General features: G+C 44.9%; 1 protein-coding gene and 1 non-coding gene across 2 annotated transcripts in view; both read right to left on the bottom strand.

Annotated features, from left to right (window-relative positions):
- CACNA2D3 (calcium voltage-gated channel auxiliary subunit alpha2delta 3) overlaps positions 1–15433 on the bottom strand; it is a 778957-nt gene that overhangs the window by 344960 nt on the left and 418564 nt on the right. The window contains exon 11 of the mRNA XM_072941510.1: positions 14941–15054. Within this exon, the coding sequence (XP_072797611.1) occupies positions 14941–15054 (114 nt within the window). The remainder of the gene's footprint in view (positions 1–14940; positions 15055–15433) is intronic.
- Positions 8310–8385, bottom strand: TRNAC-ACA (transfer RNA cysteine (anticodon ACA)). Its single transcript has one exon. It is a non-coding gene; the product is annotated as a tRNA-Cys (tRNA).

Below are 15433 nucleotides of genomic sequence, written 5' to 3'. Positions count from 1 at the left end.
AGGGTTCTAAGCCTGGTGTGCACATGGCAAGGAGGGGGCTCAGCCACTATTACCTTATGCATCTCACAGATGTGTCAGCTGGTATGAGTTAGCAGGGCATTGACCACATTTTGGGGAGAAATCATCCACTGATTTATCACAGGGGGCATAAATCATAAATGCATTTAGTTGTCTTCATCGCCTTTCTTGTCATCCTGCCCCTCTGAAGTGAAATTAAGAGGCAGATGTATTATCTGGGATAAATTCCAGATCCCATTTGTGTTTGTTAAAAAAAAAAAAAGGAAACCAGGAAGGGTTTTACACAAACCTTCTGCCACAGGTTGATCAAAGTCCTGGCACCTCGAAGGCCAAGACACCACATAGATAACTCAGAGAAGCTGGGTGATGCGAGGGGTGGATATCTGGGGCTGAGGACAAGAGGAGGTCCTTCACTGTCTCTAAAAACAAGCCAACTACCTCTTAGGCACACAGACACTGAAGCCTGTGGACCTCCACACGATGCACAGGCAGGTCATAGAGGCAGTGGGAGAACAGACAGTGGTTAGTCCCAGCTGTAAGTTTTTTAATTAATTCCATGAAGACACTGGCCACAGCAAGGGCAGAGAGGGATCCTTCCAGAAAGATCTGTAGGCCTCCTCTCAAACACTTCTGCATTCTCATGTATCAGGTCCCATCTAGGGCTTTTCTGGGACTCTGTCTCATTCACACTGCTCCCCTTCCTCGAGAATTTTGTCCCGTTTCCCTCTATGGACCACAAGGTTCTGCCATGTGCCTTTTCTCATGGTTCTTGCAAGAAAAGGAGCTACAACAAGCTACAACAGCTGCAAGGCTGTTTTATAAATTAGAAGCTCAGAGAGCTGCAACTCTTTCCCTTGATTTCAGAGGGCCAATTGCCCAATCCTGGCTTAAGACTACTACTAAACCCTGGCTGGATTTTTTTTTTGAAGAGTTAGTTCCCCCTTTTCAGTCCTTTTTTAATTAGTTAGTTAGTTAGTTAGTTAGTTATTTTTAATAAGAGTGCATAACAGGCCATTTCCTAAGTCCAGAGGAAGGAAAAGGATCAGTATTTTTAGGAGGGTTGAGACAATTATTCTGTGGGGGGAAGAAAAACACATTTAAGTAAGTATCTCTTTGGCTCACACAGACATCCTTCCCCTTAGAGTATGAACCGGAACAGTCTTCTTCGAAATTCTAAAACCATCACTTCTGGTCTCCATCCCATTGAGGCACAGAAACAAATCATGTGAAGGCAAAATTAAAATGATCCAATCTTAAAAGCTCTAACATTTCCATGAGTTCTGAGGATCAGATTCATAGAACCAAGGATTGAGAATGCCAAAAATTCAGGCTTTTGCCACAAAAGGCCCATGACACTTGCCCCTAGCCAGGTTAAACCTCTCCAAATAAAAGGTCACCTTGGAAATCTGTTCCAGGGCCTCATGAGGCCCCAGGAGGCTGCAGGGCCCTGTAGCTAATCCTCCTTGTACATTCCTCATTCAGCTGGCTTTCCAGCACAATCTCCATTTGGGCCTCTTTGCTTTCTAACAAGGCACAGCAGGCAGCAGCCTTTCTGCTGTACAGTTAATATGCAGCTCCTGCGAGTCTCCCCCATCAGTCACCACCATCAATTGTTTTGTTTTCTAGATAGGAATCTCCAAGGAGTGAAGAGGAAAGGACCAAATCTGTTCTTTCACATGAAACAGTGAACAATGAACCAAAGGCAACATTAATGTGAAGACCTTGGGAGGGAGTGGAAAGCTTCCTATGAGAGGCTCTGAGCTCAGACAAGGGCCTAAAGGGCTGGGCTGCAGAAACAGAACATATTCACTAAGCCCTAGAAATCTCCTCCCCTTGTACTTTTTATGGAAATAATTAAGGTAAGGGTAGTCAGGTGGGTAACAGGTCGATGGCCAAAATCATTTGGCATTGGGAGCCTCAGGTTTTATCGCCAGGTGTCTGAAGGGGTAATGCAAGGCTCAGCCTATGGAGAATATTGTATTTCCCAAAATCTGCTGGAAGAAGGAGCTTCATTTATGAGGCATAAAGGTGATTTCTCTACCAAAAAAGTTAGCTAAAAACACAATGGCTCGTCTAGGATGAAGACCTAGCAACATAAAACAAGCAAAAAGTACCACGAAGTGCAAGGTTCCAGGTCAGGTTAGAGATTGGGGATCCTTCCTGTTGAGCTGCTGGATCAAGTTCCAAGGGCAAGTCACTCCTCTGTGCATATGGCATTTAACACGCAAGGCCACTGGGATTCATAGTGTGTATGCAGATACCTTGCCTTGACCTACATCTACTTGTTCTTTCTTCCCTTCCAGAAATGTTTACCGGGCACCTGCTACACACCTAGCAATGTGGCAAGTATAAGCTTTGGAAGAGAACCAAACAGGAAACTGATCTTGTATCCACTGGAGAGGATAAATATTGCAGAGGTAATGACATCTATCATCAATCAGTACTGCATTAAGTGCTGCCCAGACATTCAAGGTGCTGGAAATTCCATTACCTGAAGGCCTTTCATGAAGTCCCTGGGCACTCTCTGCCTTGTCAAAGAAGCTCAACAGGCAGGCTTCTATGCTCTGTCCACCCCAGGGCCTCAGACCAGGAAAAGGCCCTTGGAAGCAAGTTAAAGGTAGGGCTTTGGAGTTGAGTTACTTAACCTGCTCTAAGGTCAGTTTCCTTTTCTATAAAAGGGACCTACTATAAATCTCTATCGCATAAAAGTATACCTGAAGATGCACTGAGATGATGTTTGCATAGGGCTGGGCAGCATTCACTCTTTCCTTCCAGAAGGCTCCCCAAGCACATGCTGTGGGGCAGGCACTGATCTGGTCACTTGGGGTACACCAATGGACAGAATATACATACTGCCCTGCTCTCATAGTGTTCTACTTCTAATGGATGGAACATAAAACACATTTACTTCTTTGTGATGTTTATCTAATATGTTACAAGATGAGAAACGCTATCGCTTAAAGGAAAGCAGTAACCAAGACTGCTGGGGGGTCAGGGCTGGAGATAACTTTAAATCAGCAGTCAGGGTGGATCTCACTGCAAAAGTGTGTCTGGGCAAGGACACAATGGAAGTGAAGAGTGAACCAATGTGGAAATCTGGGGTCAGAGCGCCCCAAGCGGAGAGCACAAGAATTGCAGGTATCCAAAGGAGGCCTGCGCTCAGTAGGCCTGTGTGAAGGGAGAGGGTGGAAAGAGTGAGAGGGTGAGAATGAACAAGCACCCATCAGGCCAGGCCTCAGGGGCCTCTCTTAGAACTCTGTCTTAAACTTGGCACAGAGTGAGGAGCTAGTGGAGGTTTGGAGGCTCACTGGCACAATCTGCCTCCAGTTTCCAAAGTGTCTGGCTGCTGTGTGGATTAACAGGCTGTGGAATGCCTACTTTCAATGAAACAAATCTGAGAATTGGGAAGAACTGTGGTTTGAGTACAAGTTACGCGCAGGTGTGAGAGTGGCAGGAGGCATGCTGGCCTCCACTCCTGGGGACCCCTAACCTAACCACATCATCTTTCTCTCTTCTTGATATCTGATAAGCCCTCCTCCCTGGCCCATCCTACAAAGGAAATGCAGTAAAGGGGGCAACAGCTCACTGGCACGATGATGAACATGCAAGATGGACTGAGCCTGAGCAAGGCTCCCCCAGGGGAAAAGCAATTTCTGGCTACTAGAGGCAAATAGCTTCTGTTGGAAGAGACCTCTCTTTACCTGGCTGACCAGCTCACAGTCCTCAGTGTCTCACAGACCAGATGTCATGAGCCTTCCTGCCAAACCATCTAAGGGGCAGTTTTATGAAGGGAGCAAATGAAGTAAGAAAATAATATGAGGCTACTTTAGAGAATTAAGTGCTTCCAAACCCATTCAACAAGCCACAAATGTTCCCAGAACCTGCCCTGCCAGGCCCACATCTTCTTCTGCCTTCACAGCAGTGCAGCCGGAGGAGGTTACTCTGACGCACCTGATGAGGCTAGTCCAGGGCCCACAGACCACAATCTCTTCTCCATCATTTGCCCAGCACTTGCTGCCCACCAAGGACTTGCTACCCTCTGGGCGCTATTCATCTGCCCCCGCAACAGCCCCGCAAGGGCAGCATGGTTCTCACCCCCAATTTCCTAGTAGAGGAAACTAAGCACAGGGAGAGTCAATTGCTTGCCCAAAGTCACCCAGCTCAGGAATGGAAAAACCTGGACATCTGACCAGGCAGTCTGGGCCTTGATCACCACTCTAGAAAAGGGACAAATGATATACAACAACACTACTTTTCAAATCTCCTCTTTACATTTCGCCAAGACAGGCTGCTCATCTCAAAGAGGAACAATAGCTATTGTGAATCATTAATTAAAGATACTGAGTAGTCAAATGTATCTCAGTATATTTTGATACATGCCAGAAGTTGAGGTCAAAAGGATACTGCATGTATATTTATTCATGAAACAGGTAAAAGGAAAGACCTAGGAATGTTTTTAAAATGTAGCTGAATACTTTAATCTTCTTGTAAGTCAATCAAGACACCACATAGAATTAATCCATATTCAGGGATAATAAAGAGTACTTTCTATTTTCCACATCTGAAAAAATATTGCTACACCATCTTGAATTCATCCAGTACAAATACATTTTGACTGTTATAAAAGGATTTTAACAACGTGGGTGGTTGGCAATCATGGTGACACAGCATCATGCAGTCTGCCTACTCTGTGCCCAGCACTGAGCTTGGTAGCACATTATCTTTATTTCTGAACAACACTGCAAGGAGTGTGTAATTAGCCCCAGTTTATAGATGGGGGCAACAGGCTTGTCAGAATCCAGATACCACCTTCTTCAATAGGGCAGCACTGCTTCCCTAACCCTACCTACTCCTCAAGAGCCCTACTCAGTAATAGTTCAAGAGAAATAAAAATGCAGAAAGTTAAGAGCTTGACATGTCATTAGCCTGCAAATAAGGCTGAACTTGTTCAGCAAGCTTCCAGTTATTACTAGGTGTGCCAGTTAGTAAGCTAATGTGTCTCAGCACCAAATCCACTGGGCTCTGTAAGGCTGGGGCCAGGGCTCTGCAAACCACATTTCTGCTTTGCCAGCTATTTCTGATGAGGGTCTGCCAAAAGGGTCAGCAGGGGAAGCTACAAGGATGAAGGAAGGAGAAAGGACTTGCCCCTTCCATGTGCTTCCTGGTGGCTTCCTGGCCCCAGTGCCATCACTCCAGTGAGACCTCTTCCCTCTGGCAGGGACAGTGCACTTCAGCAGCAGTGAATGAATCCAGTTTGCAGTTTCATTGCATCCTGCTCAGAGACCCCAGCACCCACTCTCAAAAGTCTGGATGCCAGCCCCACAGGGTTCTCCTCTCAGCTCAGAGATCCCAGCATCTTCCAGTCAGTATGTCCTCCTCAGGGGTCTGGGTCCCAGCCTTCGGAGTCCTCTCCCCTCAGCTTTTAAGTTTTAATAATGATCTTCTCTTCCCTTCCCCTCTCCTGCCCTCTCCCATCAGCCACAGGGGTACAGTTTTTTCCTGCAGTTGCTACTTACATGATACCCTAGACCTCTCTGTTTGCCCTTTCTGCTTAATAATTCTTAATGTTAAATGCTCTCTGTTAAAATAACTGGTGGATTTTTGTCCCTGCCTGGACCCCGCCTGATCCACTGGGCACATACCCCAGGTGAGTGGCATTTCTCAGCTGCTCCAGCTTCCCTAAGCCAAGGAGGGGCACTAAAACCCTCACTGCTCACACAGTGTGGTCTATAATCAACCTATAAAAATGCCAATTCTGGTGTTGGGCCTGCAGAGAATGGAACACAGGGAACATTTTTTACAAGTCTCCCCAACACCGACCCCTCAGTTTTCAAGCACAGGTGTGAACAGTCTGATGTGGATGACGATCAAAGACCCCCAGATTCAGAGTTGTGGGCTCTGGGGCCAGGGGCTTAATCCCCCTGTGACATAAGTATGGCAATAACAGTAACAATAACAGTGTCTACCCATCGGGTGGAGGTAGGAATGAAATAAGCAAAAGCAAGTAAAGTATTTGACTCTGCACCCAGCATGGGGAGCAGTGGGGAGGGCCTCCCTGAAGAGTAGCTACTGAAGAGCCAATTACAGGAGGATGTGGAGGTTACTTGGTAATGTACACTGTCCCTCCACCCGTCTTCTGAAAACAGGGGTGCCTGGACAGAGGCCAAGGCCCCCATGCCAAGTCCACAAAGAGAAACAGCACTGGTGGCAGCAGGGAAGGCACCATGCAGGTGCTGTGAGCCCCTGACATGAAGTGCTTTTTCAATGGCTGGCAGCAGCCACGCATCACTAGACTTGGTTCCTAACTTGTCTCATCATGTTCTTGCCGGAGTCACAAGATGTCTAATACCAGCAGAAGTAATTAAAAATAAACTGGGAGACAGTGAACCATTTCAACTCTCCCTTCAGTGGCGAGGAGGCCCTGCATGAACTCTCACCAGTGACTGGAAATGTTTTTTCCTGTCATACCACTGACTGATCACGAGAAATAAATGTTCAGACAGCTGTAGGATAGATCACCCTTGAGAAAATACAGTGACGACACAAACTCACCCAAAACTTTCAGACCAAATGTGACTTCAGTCAGGGAGGGAGAGAGAGGAAGGAAGGGAACAGAGAAATGTAACCACTCAACTGAGCTCTAAAGTAAAATAGCAGTAAGAAACAGGAGCATCTTGGAAATTTCACACGAAGTTTAAAAAGTCTCCTACCTAGACCACCCGCCATGGAAATTGTTTATGCTGAAGAGAGCCAGTACCCAAACTACACACCCAGCCCATGTCCATGCCTTGTAGACTGACTCTCCTCACAGTAGCCAGAGAGAGCTTCTGACAATGACCAGCTCATGTCTCTCCCCACTCAAGAGCCTGCCATGGCTACCCACTACCCTTGCATCACAATCCCAACTCCTACTGTGCCCATCAAAGGCTGGAGGAGCTGGCCTCTGCCCGTCCTGTCAGTACCCTGTCATCTGTAACACTGTCCCCGTGCCCACCAGGCTTCAGCCAGGTGCTCTTTACCCAGCTCCTCACACACACCCAACTTGTCCTCCTCAGGGCCTTTGAAACTACTGTTTCCTCCACCATTCCCCATCCAGCTCCTTTCCTATACATGCACCCTCCTTGGAGAGGCCTCCCTTGGCCACCCCATTCTGTCTCTGGTCCTTGTTTGTCTCATTCAGAATATTTTTCATGGCTTTTAATTAGTGGTTTTCTCACTTGTTATCTGTAATCTGTTATCTGCTCTCTGGGGTCTCTTTGGAGCTACCATGTCTGCCCTATCTTCCTGGGCTCTGGTACAGTGACCTGAGACAGTGAGCCCTCAATGAAAATCTGGTGAATAAATGAATTATCACCCCCCCTTCCTCTATTGTCCCTGCCAACTGCCCCTGCCACCCTCAAGCCCCCACCTTAATCTGGTTTTATGGGGTAAGGAACAGATGGAGTTAGAGTGCAGGTGAGATGGGGTGAAGTAGGGTGGGAGGAGCATTTTGAGACCCTTCCTTTGTGAGCAGTAGGATCTTAATGCCTTCCCCAGTTGCCTATGGTGTCAGAAAAATCCCTTCTCCTTTCAACCAGCTCAAAGAAAGGCAAAGAACAATGCTTTGAAAAATCATTTGAAAGTCAAAGAAGGGGAAAATGTAGTTCAGGAAACAGAAAGAACAAAAAATTCCTTCTAAATCACTTAAGATTACTTAAGGGTTGCATTCTTAAAAGGATAAGCCCTCACTCAGCTCAGGAATTCTGCTCCCCAGCATGGCACATGTCACCCTGAGCTTTCCAAAACTACCCCAGAGCTACCAAGACCCAGGCAGATCTAAGCCTTTCAGCCCCTCCAAGGCCACTAGGACATGGTGGGCTTGAGGTTTTAGCTCCCAAATTATGCCAAGGGAGGGAGGCCTGTCACAAAATTCCCAAGAGAGCCCCTTCTTCGAGATCTGTGTGACACCAGCTCAAATGACACAGATTTCTAAGTGTTTCCAAAAGTGCTCCAAAGCCAGGTCCCCAAACCACCCAATGATCAAGGGCTTCCCTTCACCCCCAAACCAAGACCTGCTTGTGTCCACCCCTCCTTGTCGCCCCACCAGGCCACCAGGCATCTTCCAAGGACCCTGAGTTGTCTCTCAAAGGGCCTCAGCTACCATCTTCACTTTTGTTCTGGAGGTAATGGATAATAAAGCAAAGGACACTTAAAACTGACATAGCATTTACCTTTGACGTTTTCCTATGCATATATATATATATATATTTGCTTTTGTTTTGGGAGGAGGTAATTAGGTTTGTTTGTTTTGATGGAGGTACTGGGGATTGAACCCAGGACCTTGTGCATTGTAAGCACACACTCTACCACTGAGCTATACCCTACCCCGTCTCCTATGCTTTTAGAAAAGGAAAATCATTTAGGTAAACCCAGACAGTCTCATCCTAAGGCTGCACAATTTGTCCTCCTGTTACTCTCTGCCTGAAGCCCCAGTGGGTTCTGAGATCCCAAAATCTCTGACCCTCTGCAGATTCTCCTGCACTTGGGGGTGGGAAGGCCAAGGAAACAAACTCATCGTCTTGATGACAATGTACTCAATATGGCCAGCTCTTTCTCTGACCTAAGCCCACTTAATTTTGCTTTTGCCCTCAAGAGGTGTACTTCCTGGCTAAGGGCACAGCTCCAACATTCAACTGCTAGGTTGTCATTTCAGACTCTCCAAACACTAGTTATAGAAACCTGCATCAGTGACATAGCCTCTTGCTGCCGCAGTTTCCCTCAGTCGTGAAATGGGGATAATAACGGTACCTGCCTTATGAGGTTTCTTTGAGAATTAAATACACAAGAAGCATTCAGAACAGTGCCTGACAGTCAGCATTCAGTAAGAATTACCTCTCATTAGTTTTGTTTTATACGTTGAAGTACAGGAAATCAGTTTAAAACTTTCTCTTATTAATGGAGATTTGGGGAGGAGGAGTAAAGTGAGCATTCCAATCCCACCTGTGCTCCTCATCACAGACCCACACAACAGACAGATGACAGAAGGGTCATCACCCTCACTGCACACCCAGGCAGGGTTTCACCGTTTACCTACAGCAGAAGTGAGTTAAGACTTGGTTTGTCTGTCATGTGACAACTGCAGCCAAATCTCTCTCCCTGAAGAATAATGCAGAGCAAAACAAGAGTTAGGAACCCATGAGTGGGTTGATTCTGACCCCACAGTGACAATGATTCCAGTGGTTCCACTTTATTTGGATTCAGGGAGTCTCTGGTTTCCTGGGTCTTGGCAAAAAGAGAATCTGTTTCTTCCAGGCTGTTGCCTCTATTGCTCCAGCAACCTGAAAGCTGTGACACTCTGCCATATGCCACGTCACCACCAAAACAGGGTTCCTGGGACAAGTACATTTCACATTTATGAAGATCCGACATTCCAGGCACTGGGTGCAGCCCCAGGCTGGGTATCTGTTGCTGGCTCTCTTTCTGAATCACTGTCTACTGTATGCCAGTCCTGGGCAGCATGGGAGGAGAAAGCAGAAGGGAAGGAAAAAAAAACACTCATGACCAAAAAGAAAGGGTCATGCCACATTTGGGGAAGAGATACCTACAGCATGAAGAGAGGTTTTTGCCATCGAATCTCCCATCATATGGCTCATCTAGTTTATTTGAGTAGAAAAATGCAATGGAAAGGCAGGGAGAAATCGCCACTATCATCTTCTGTTGAATTCAGCCAGTGTATAAATTTCTAAGGGCATTGCAATGACTCTCAACTATACACTGGTTGATCTAAACTTCTTCAAAGATTCCTTTAGATCAAGGGTTGGCAAACACATTCTTAAAGGGCCAGATAATGACTATTTCAGGCTTTGCAGGCCAGATGGTCTCTGTCACAGCTATGCTACTATTCAGCAATAGACAAAGTGTAACCAAATGGGTGTAACTGTGTGACAATAACACTTTGTTTACAGACAGTAAAATTTTAACATCATATAATTTTCACATGTCATTAAATATTCTTCTCCTTGAGTTCTTTTTTCCATTTAAAAATGTAAAATCCATTCCTAGCTCAGGAACTACCCAAAGTAAGCAGTGGGACACAGTTTGCCAACCTCTTTTTTAAGTCACTAACTTATCATTTTCTTATGTATCCACTCTTTCTTACGCATTAGGGGAGGTAATGATTAATAATTCCATGACCTTTTTTCTTTTTCAGTTCACTTGGAAGAACAACTGTATCGATGGCAGGTATAACCATTTTTCTAATTGAAATGTAGAAATGTAGACAGCTTTACTTCTTGAGCAGATCCAGGAATGAGTCCCTTTAATGTTGAGGAGTTCATATTTTATTCCAAGTGTGTAAAGCTGCCATTAAGCCACTAAACAATGGATATTAGGCAAAAGTAAATGGCATCCAATAAATGAATAAACACCTCCTCATTTCTGCTCTCAGAAATAAAATGCTGTCAAGGGACACATTACATAGGCGATCATGATGTTGCCTTCATAAACTCATAGCTAAATGGCCAATGATACCTTCCTTCTTCCAACTTATTCTACAATGTTTTACTTGAACAAGGCCCTGGTTAGGTGGTAAACAAATTTAAAATATAACATCCACAAGTGCTCCCCTGGCCTGCTCCCCACTTCCTTCTGCTTTTCCTTTCTTATAACCTAGCTGCCATACTTTAAGGAAGTCCAGGATACTGCACTGAAGAAAGAGGACTCACAGAGTTACCCTGAAGGATTAGACACCACATGGAAGGATTAGACACGGGGAAGAGAACCAAAGCAGCTCGGCCAAGCTTGCATATGAACACAGTTTCAACTGTGACCCCTTCTGACACCACGTGGAGCAGAACCACCACCTAGTTAACCCACAGAATTGCAAGAAATAATACATTGTTATTATTTTAAGCCACTAAATTTGGGGATGTTTCATAGCATTGCTACAATAAATGATTACCTTGCTTTTCTCCCTTCCCTTTGCTTCTAATAGTTTTCTATTGCTGCATGACAAGTGAACCACAAATGTAGCGGTCTAAAACAGCACACATCTGTGGGTCAGGAGTCTGGACACAGTTTAGCTGAATCTTCTGTTCATGGTCTCACCAGGCGACAGTCAAGGTGTTAACTGGGTTGTGTTTTCATCTGGAGGCTCAACTGGGAAAGAATCTGCCTCCAAGTTCATTTAGATTGTTGATAGGATTAATTTCCTTGTGGCTGTAAGAGGGCCCAGCTTCTTGCAGGCTGTTGGCTGGAGGCCAACTGTCTGCCCCCAGTTCCTTGTCTTCTTCAAATAGCTGCTTACTTCAAACCAGCAAGGAGAGCCTCCTGCCCTCAAGGGAATACCCAGTCCCTCTTTTCAGGGTTTTCAATTAAATAAGTCCCACTCCTGATATGTATCTTTTAATGAGCTAAAATATCAACTGACTTGAGACCTTGATAACATCTGCAAAATTCTCTCAGCTTTACCATATTCTAACAGTTAGAAACAAGCCACAGGCCCCGCCCATATTCAAGATGAGATTATACAGGACATAAACACCAGGCGGCAGAAGTCATGAGACAATCCTAGGGTCTCAATGCCACACTTCCCAGCAAGGCAGGGATAGGGTGCATGGTGGTGGGACTGTTCAGAGACTCAGAACCTGTCCTCAAGGACTCACCTAATCAATGAAGATGAAAGACAGGCCTAGAAGGGATTACAGTACTGGACAGGAAGCTATACACTTCCCTTATGATGGTTCTGAGGCAGTTTGATGTTTAGGGAAAGACAAGATGGCATCTGGTTGGAGAAGAAGAAAGAAAGCTTACTGCAGACTAGGAGGAAAGAACAAATCCCCAGAGTCTGGGTAATCTAGATCATGCCTGTGTTAATCGAGGAAAGTTTATAATTCCACACTTATGGGCACATAAAACATGTAAGTAAAGTGGGCTGAGAGGAAATAAAGAAGAGTGATGAAGGCCCTGGCCAAAAGGACCATGCATTTCCTGTCTATGGGGACAGCCATTTCTCAGCTCTAGCCGTTTATTGCCATATGAGAATGTTGACTCCAAAGTGCTGTGTGTAACCCTTATGAGAGAAACTAAAACTTTAACATTTTATAACTACCTTCAGATTTTTAATTGATGACTAGTAATTGATAATTTTTTAAACAAAGTATGAGCCAGAAACATACGTGTGCACTGGATTTGACTGAGTGAACAGGCCCTCGTAAAGGTAAACAGAGGGAAGTGAAACTGGCAGAGCCCACAGAGTAACCCAACCCTATATTCCTTGGGCTGTTTCTACAGCAGTAGTTCCCAAATGTGGTTCACCCACCAATAGCATCCACATCACCTGGGAACTTGTTAGAGATGGGCATTCTCAGGCCCCGCTAGCCGTACTGAGTCAGAAAGTCTGGAGGTGGGGTAAGCAATCTATGTTGGAACAAGCCCTCCAGAGGATTCTCATCCTTGTTCAAGTTTGAGGACTACTGACCTACAGGAACCAGGTTCCAGACTTAAGATCATCGTACTCTCTTCTGAACCATTTCCTGTTTCTGTAATCTTGAAGACTGCCAATGACAGCATGACACAATCTTCTACTAAATATTTAATGTTCAAAACAGTGGAGAAAGATGACAGCCTAGACATGACACAGCATCTCATTTTAACACAGTGCCAAATCACATTGGGGTATTATGCAAATTTACTACCTGCACCTTCACAGAGAAGTCATAAAGTAGAGAATAAATATGCACATGAATATCATGGAACTCTCCAGAATGGAGCAGGAGAGATGGGATCCTGTTATAAATTTCCAATCATAGATAAAGGCTCTGTTGCTACAGAAAGAAAGTCTTCTTCTGCTTGATAATACTTCATAAGTAGATGAAACTGCTACATGTAATACTGAAATTTCCAGGACCCGGGTTCCAATTAATCTGAGAAAGTATCTCACCTGAAGTCAATATTGTTGCTTTGGAAAGATATGTTGAAATTTGTGTTTTGTCTGAAGAATTATGACTTTGTAGCCCTTATCCTATACCTCTCCCTGCAAGTAAGGACAGGATATCTAAATACCAATATTCCTAGGCTACTGCTAACTATCAAGTATCACCAAGCAGGAGGGAGTTATGTGATTAGCACATGAGTCTCACATGATTGCACGTTTGGTGTTAACGGAGCTGCTTATTAAAAGGCCCCTTTACTTCCTCTTTTATTTAGATGGTCCTAAATAATGCAAAATATCCTGCAACATGCTGGGAGATGTAATAGCATCTGTGAACATCTTCTCTGACCACAAAATGTCCATGGCCCTACCCATGATTACCAATGCTGTGGCCTCCTCACCAGGCCCCTCAGTCACTCAGCCACCCCTCACAGTTGTTCATTAGGTAGCAGCCATGTGCCCAGCACTGTGCTAAGTGCTACAGGGATGCAGTTGTGTCCAGCATGCTCCTCCTTCCACATCACATACATTTATTAGGAATTAACTCTGGCCTCTACCTGTCCCTGGAGATACTGCATCTAAAATCACCTTGTCCAACAGTGAATTTAAATCTTATTCAAGGGCTAAGTTCTAAAGTCAGTGCTTATTGTAGGAGCTGCATTTGCCAAATTTATTTCTGGATATCCCTCAGGCAGGTGCCATGCCAGAGTCCCATCTTCTCTCAGCAAGCACAGCACAGCTAGTTTTTCCTCCAGCTTCAGAAGTAATGGCTGTCTTTAAGGCTGAACAATAGGGAAAGGAGGTGGCACCCATCTGGGGACCATGTTATAAAAAAATACGTGTATCTTTAATCACTGGACTCATGCTTGGTGAGGTGAGATGCCTGTGTTACAGAGACATGTGGAAACCAAGAATGACTAAAAGAAGGCAGAATGACATCTTATACTGCCTCAAGGTACATGCTCTCTGGATATAGCTGAGTAAACAGTTATCATTTGTCTTCTGTTTCTTTTTGCCATGTGTGTGGTTAGTTCAATTCCCAGAAATTAAGTATACAAAGCTGAAAAAGCAGGACGGACTGGGTCTGTACAGTCTCATGCCTCTACAGAGACAGTCAGAGTAATGTCATTGGCACGCAGGATAGGAAGGTGCCTTTGTGATACCCCCAAGATAGCACCTTCTCACACAAACCTCTTTTTCTTGCTAAAATTCCACCATTTCGCTGAGACAGTGATCGCCAACTGCCAATCTGCTGATTGGTCTCACTTAAAACATGGAATCCTGAGCCACATCCTCAGAGATTTTGAGTCTGTAAGTGTGTAGGAGGACCCAAATATCCATAATTTAAAATATCTCCATAGGGAATGCAAACTGGCTAACAGCTTGAGGAACCTCTGGGTTAAGGCACTCAAAATGACACCAAAAAAAGTAACATCTGTCATTGATACCCTAACATATGGGCTCATCAGATAAATAAATGTTAACTTGGAAAGCAAATAAAGAATTTGAATAGAGAACAGACAAGCCTTGACAAGAGTGAGGAACAGTATTAGGGGGTGGAAAGGAGATTATGGGTGGTAATGAGGGCCCAGGAAGGAACTACAGGAGACATAAAGGAGAAACATAAAGGAGACAGCTACAGGACCATCAAGGCTGACCTCACCATTCCATTGGTGCTTGGTCCAACAAGCAGTTCTGGCTCCACGGGAAACAAAAGCAAAGGGAATCACTGTCCATTATGGTCAAAGCACACTTCATGGTGAATCTTTTCTCTGAAAACACTGAACATATCTTCATGGGTTTCTTCTCTCTTCCAAAAAAGTTTCATTTTGACAACAAGGAAAGCCATAGTATTCGGTTTTGGTCAACCAAGAAACACAAGGCTGAGAAACCACAGATCATTACAAGATTAAGTCTGCATGGGGTACTTATCCATGGACAATCCGGAGCTTACAACACAATACAGGTTCTCCACAGACAGCACTGAAGTGATGTCATCAATATTGACTCACCTTTCGATCGGGCCAATTGTATTTTGCAAAGATAGTATCATAGGTGTCCACTGCCCCATCGGTGATAAGCATAATGGCCTGGCTGCAGATGCTTCCTTGTCCTGTGTGGTTGAACTGTGGAAAGAAAGAAGTTCAAACTGAAAAACATAACTGAGGGCTCTGTATGTCCATGAGACTCCAGAAGCATGCGATCTTGGGCTTAGGAAGCCTCTCAGAATGAGAGCTCATTCTGCATCACCCAAACAGAACCTACAGGATAAGCCTTTCCCCACTCAGGGATCTCCACATCTGCTCTGAAAAACCGGAACTAAAGCCGAACCACAGAAGAGATTTCCAAAAACATGTACATAAGGTGGGAAGTGAGATTATAGGACAGTTAACCTCTCTTATCTTCAAGCATAGACAGTACTTCAGAATACAAGCCCAAAGGAGATGGCACAACAACCTTTTAGAAACACATTTACAGGCAGCAGAATATGTGACAGGCAACTCA

This window comes from Vicugna pacos, chromosome 17, assembly GCF_048564905.1.
Source record: "Vicugna pacos chromosome 17, VicPac4, whole genome shotgun sequence".
Classification (NCBI taxonomy): Eukaryota; Metazoa; Chordata; class Mammalia; order Artiodactyla; family Camelidae; genus Vicugna; species Vicugna pacos.
The sequence above is the reverse complement of the archived record's forward strand: the minus strand, read 5'-3'. Positions and strand labels throughout refer to the sequence as shown.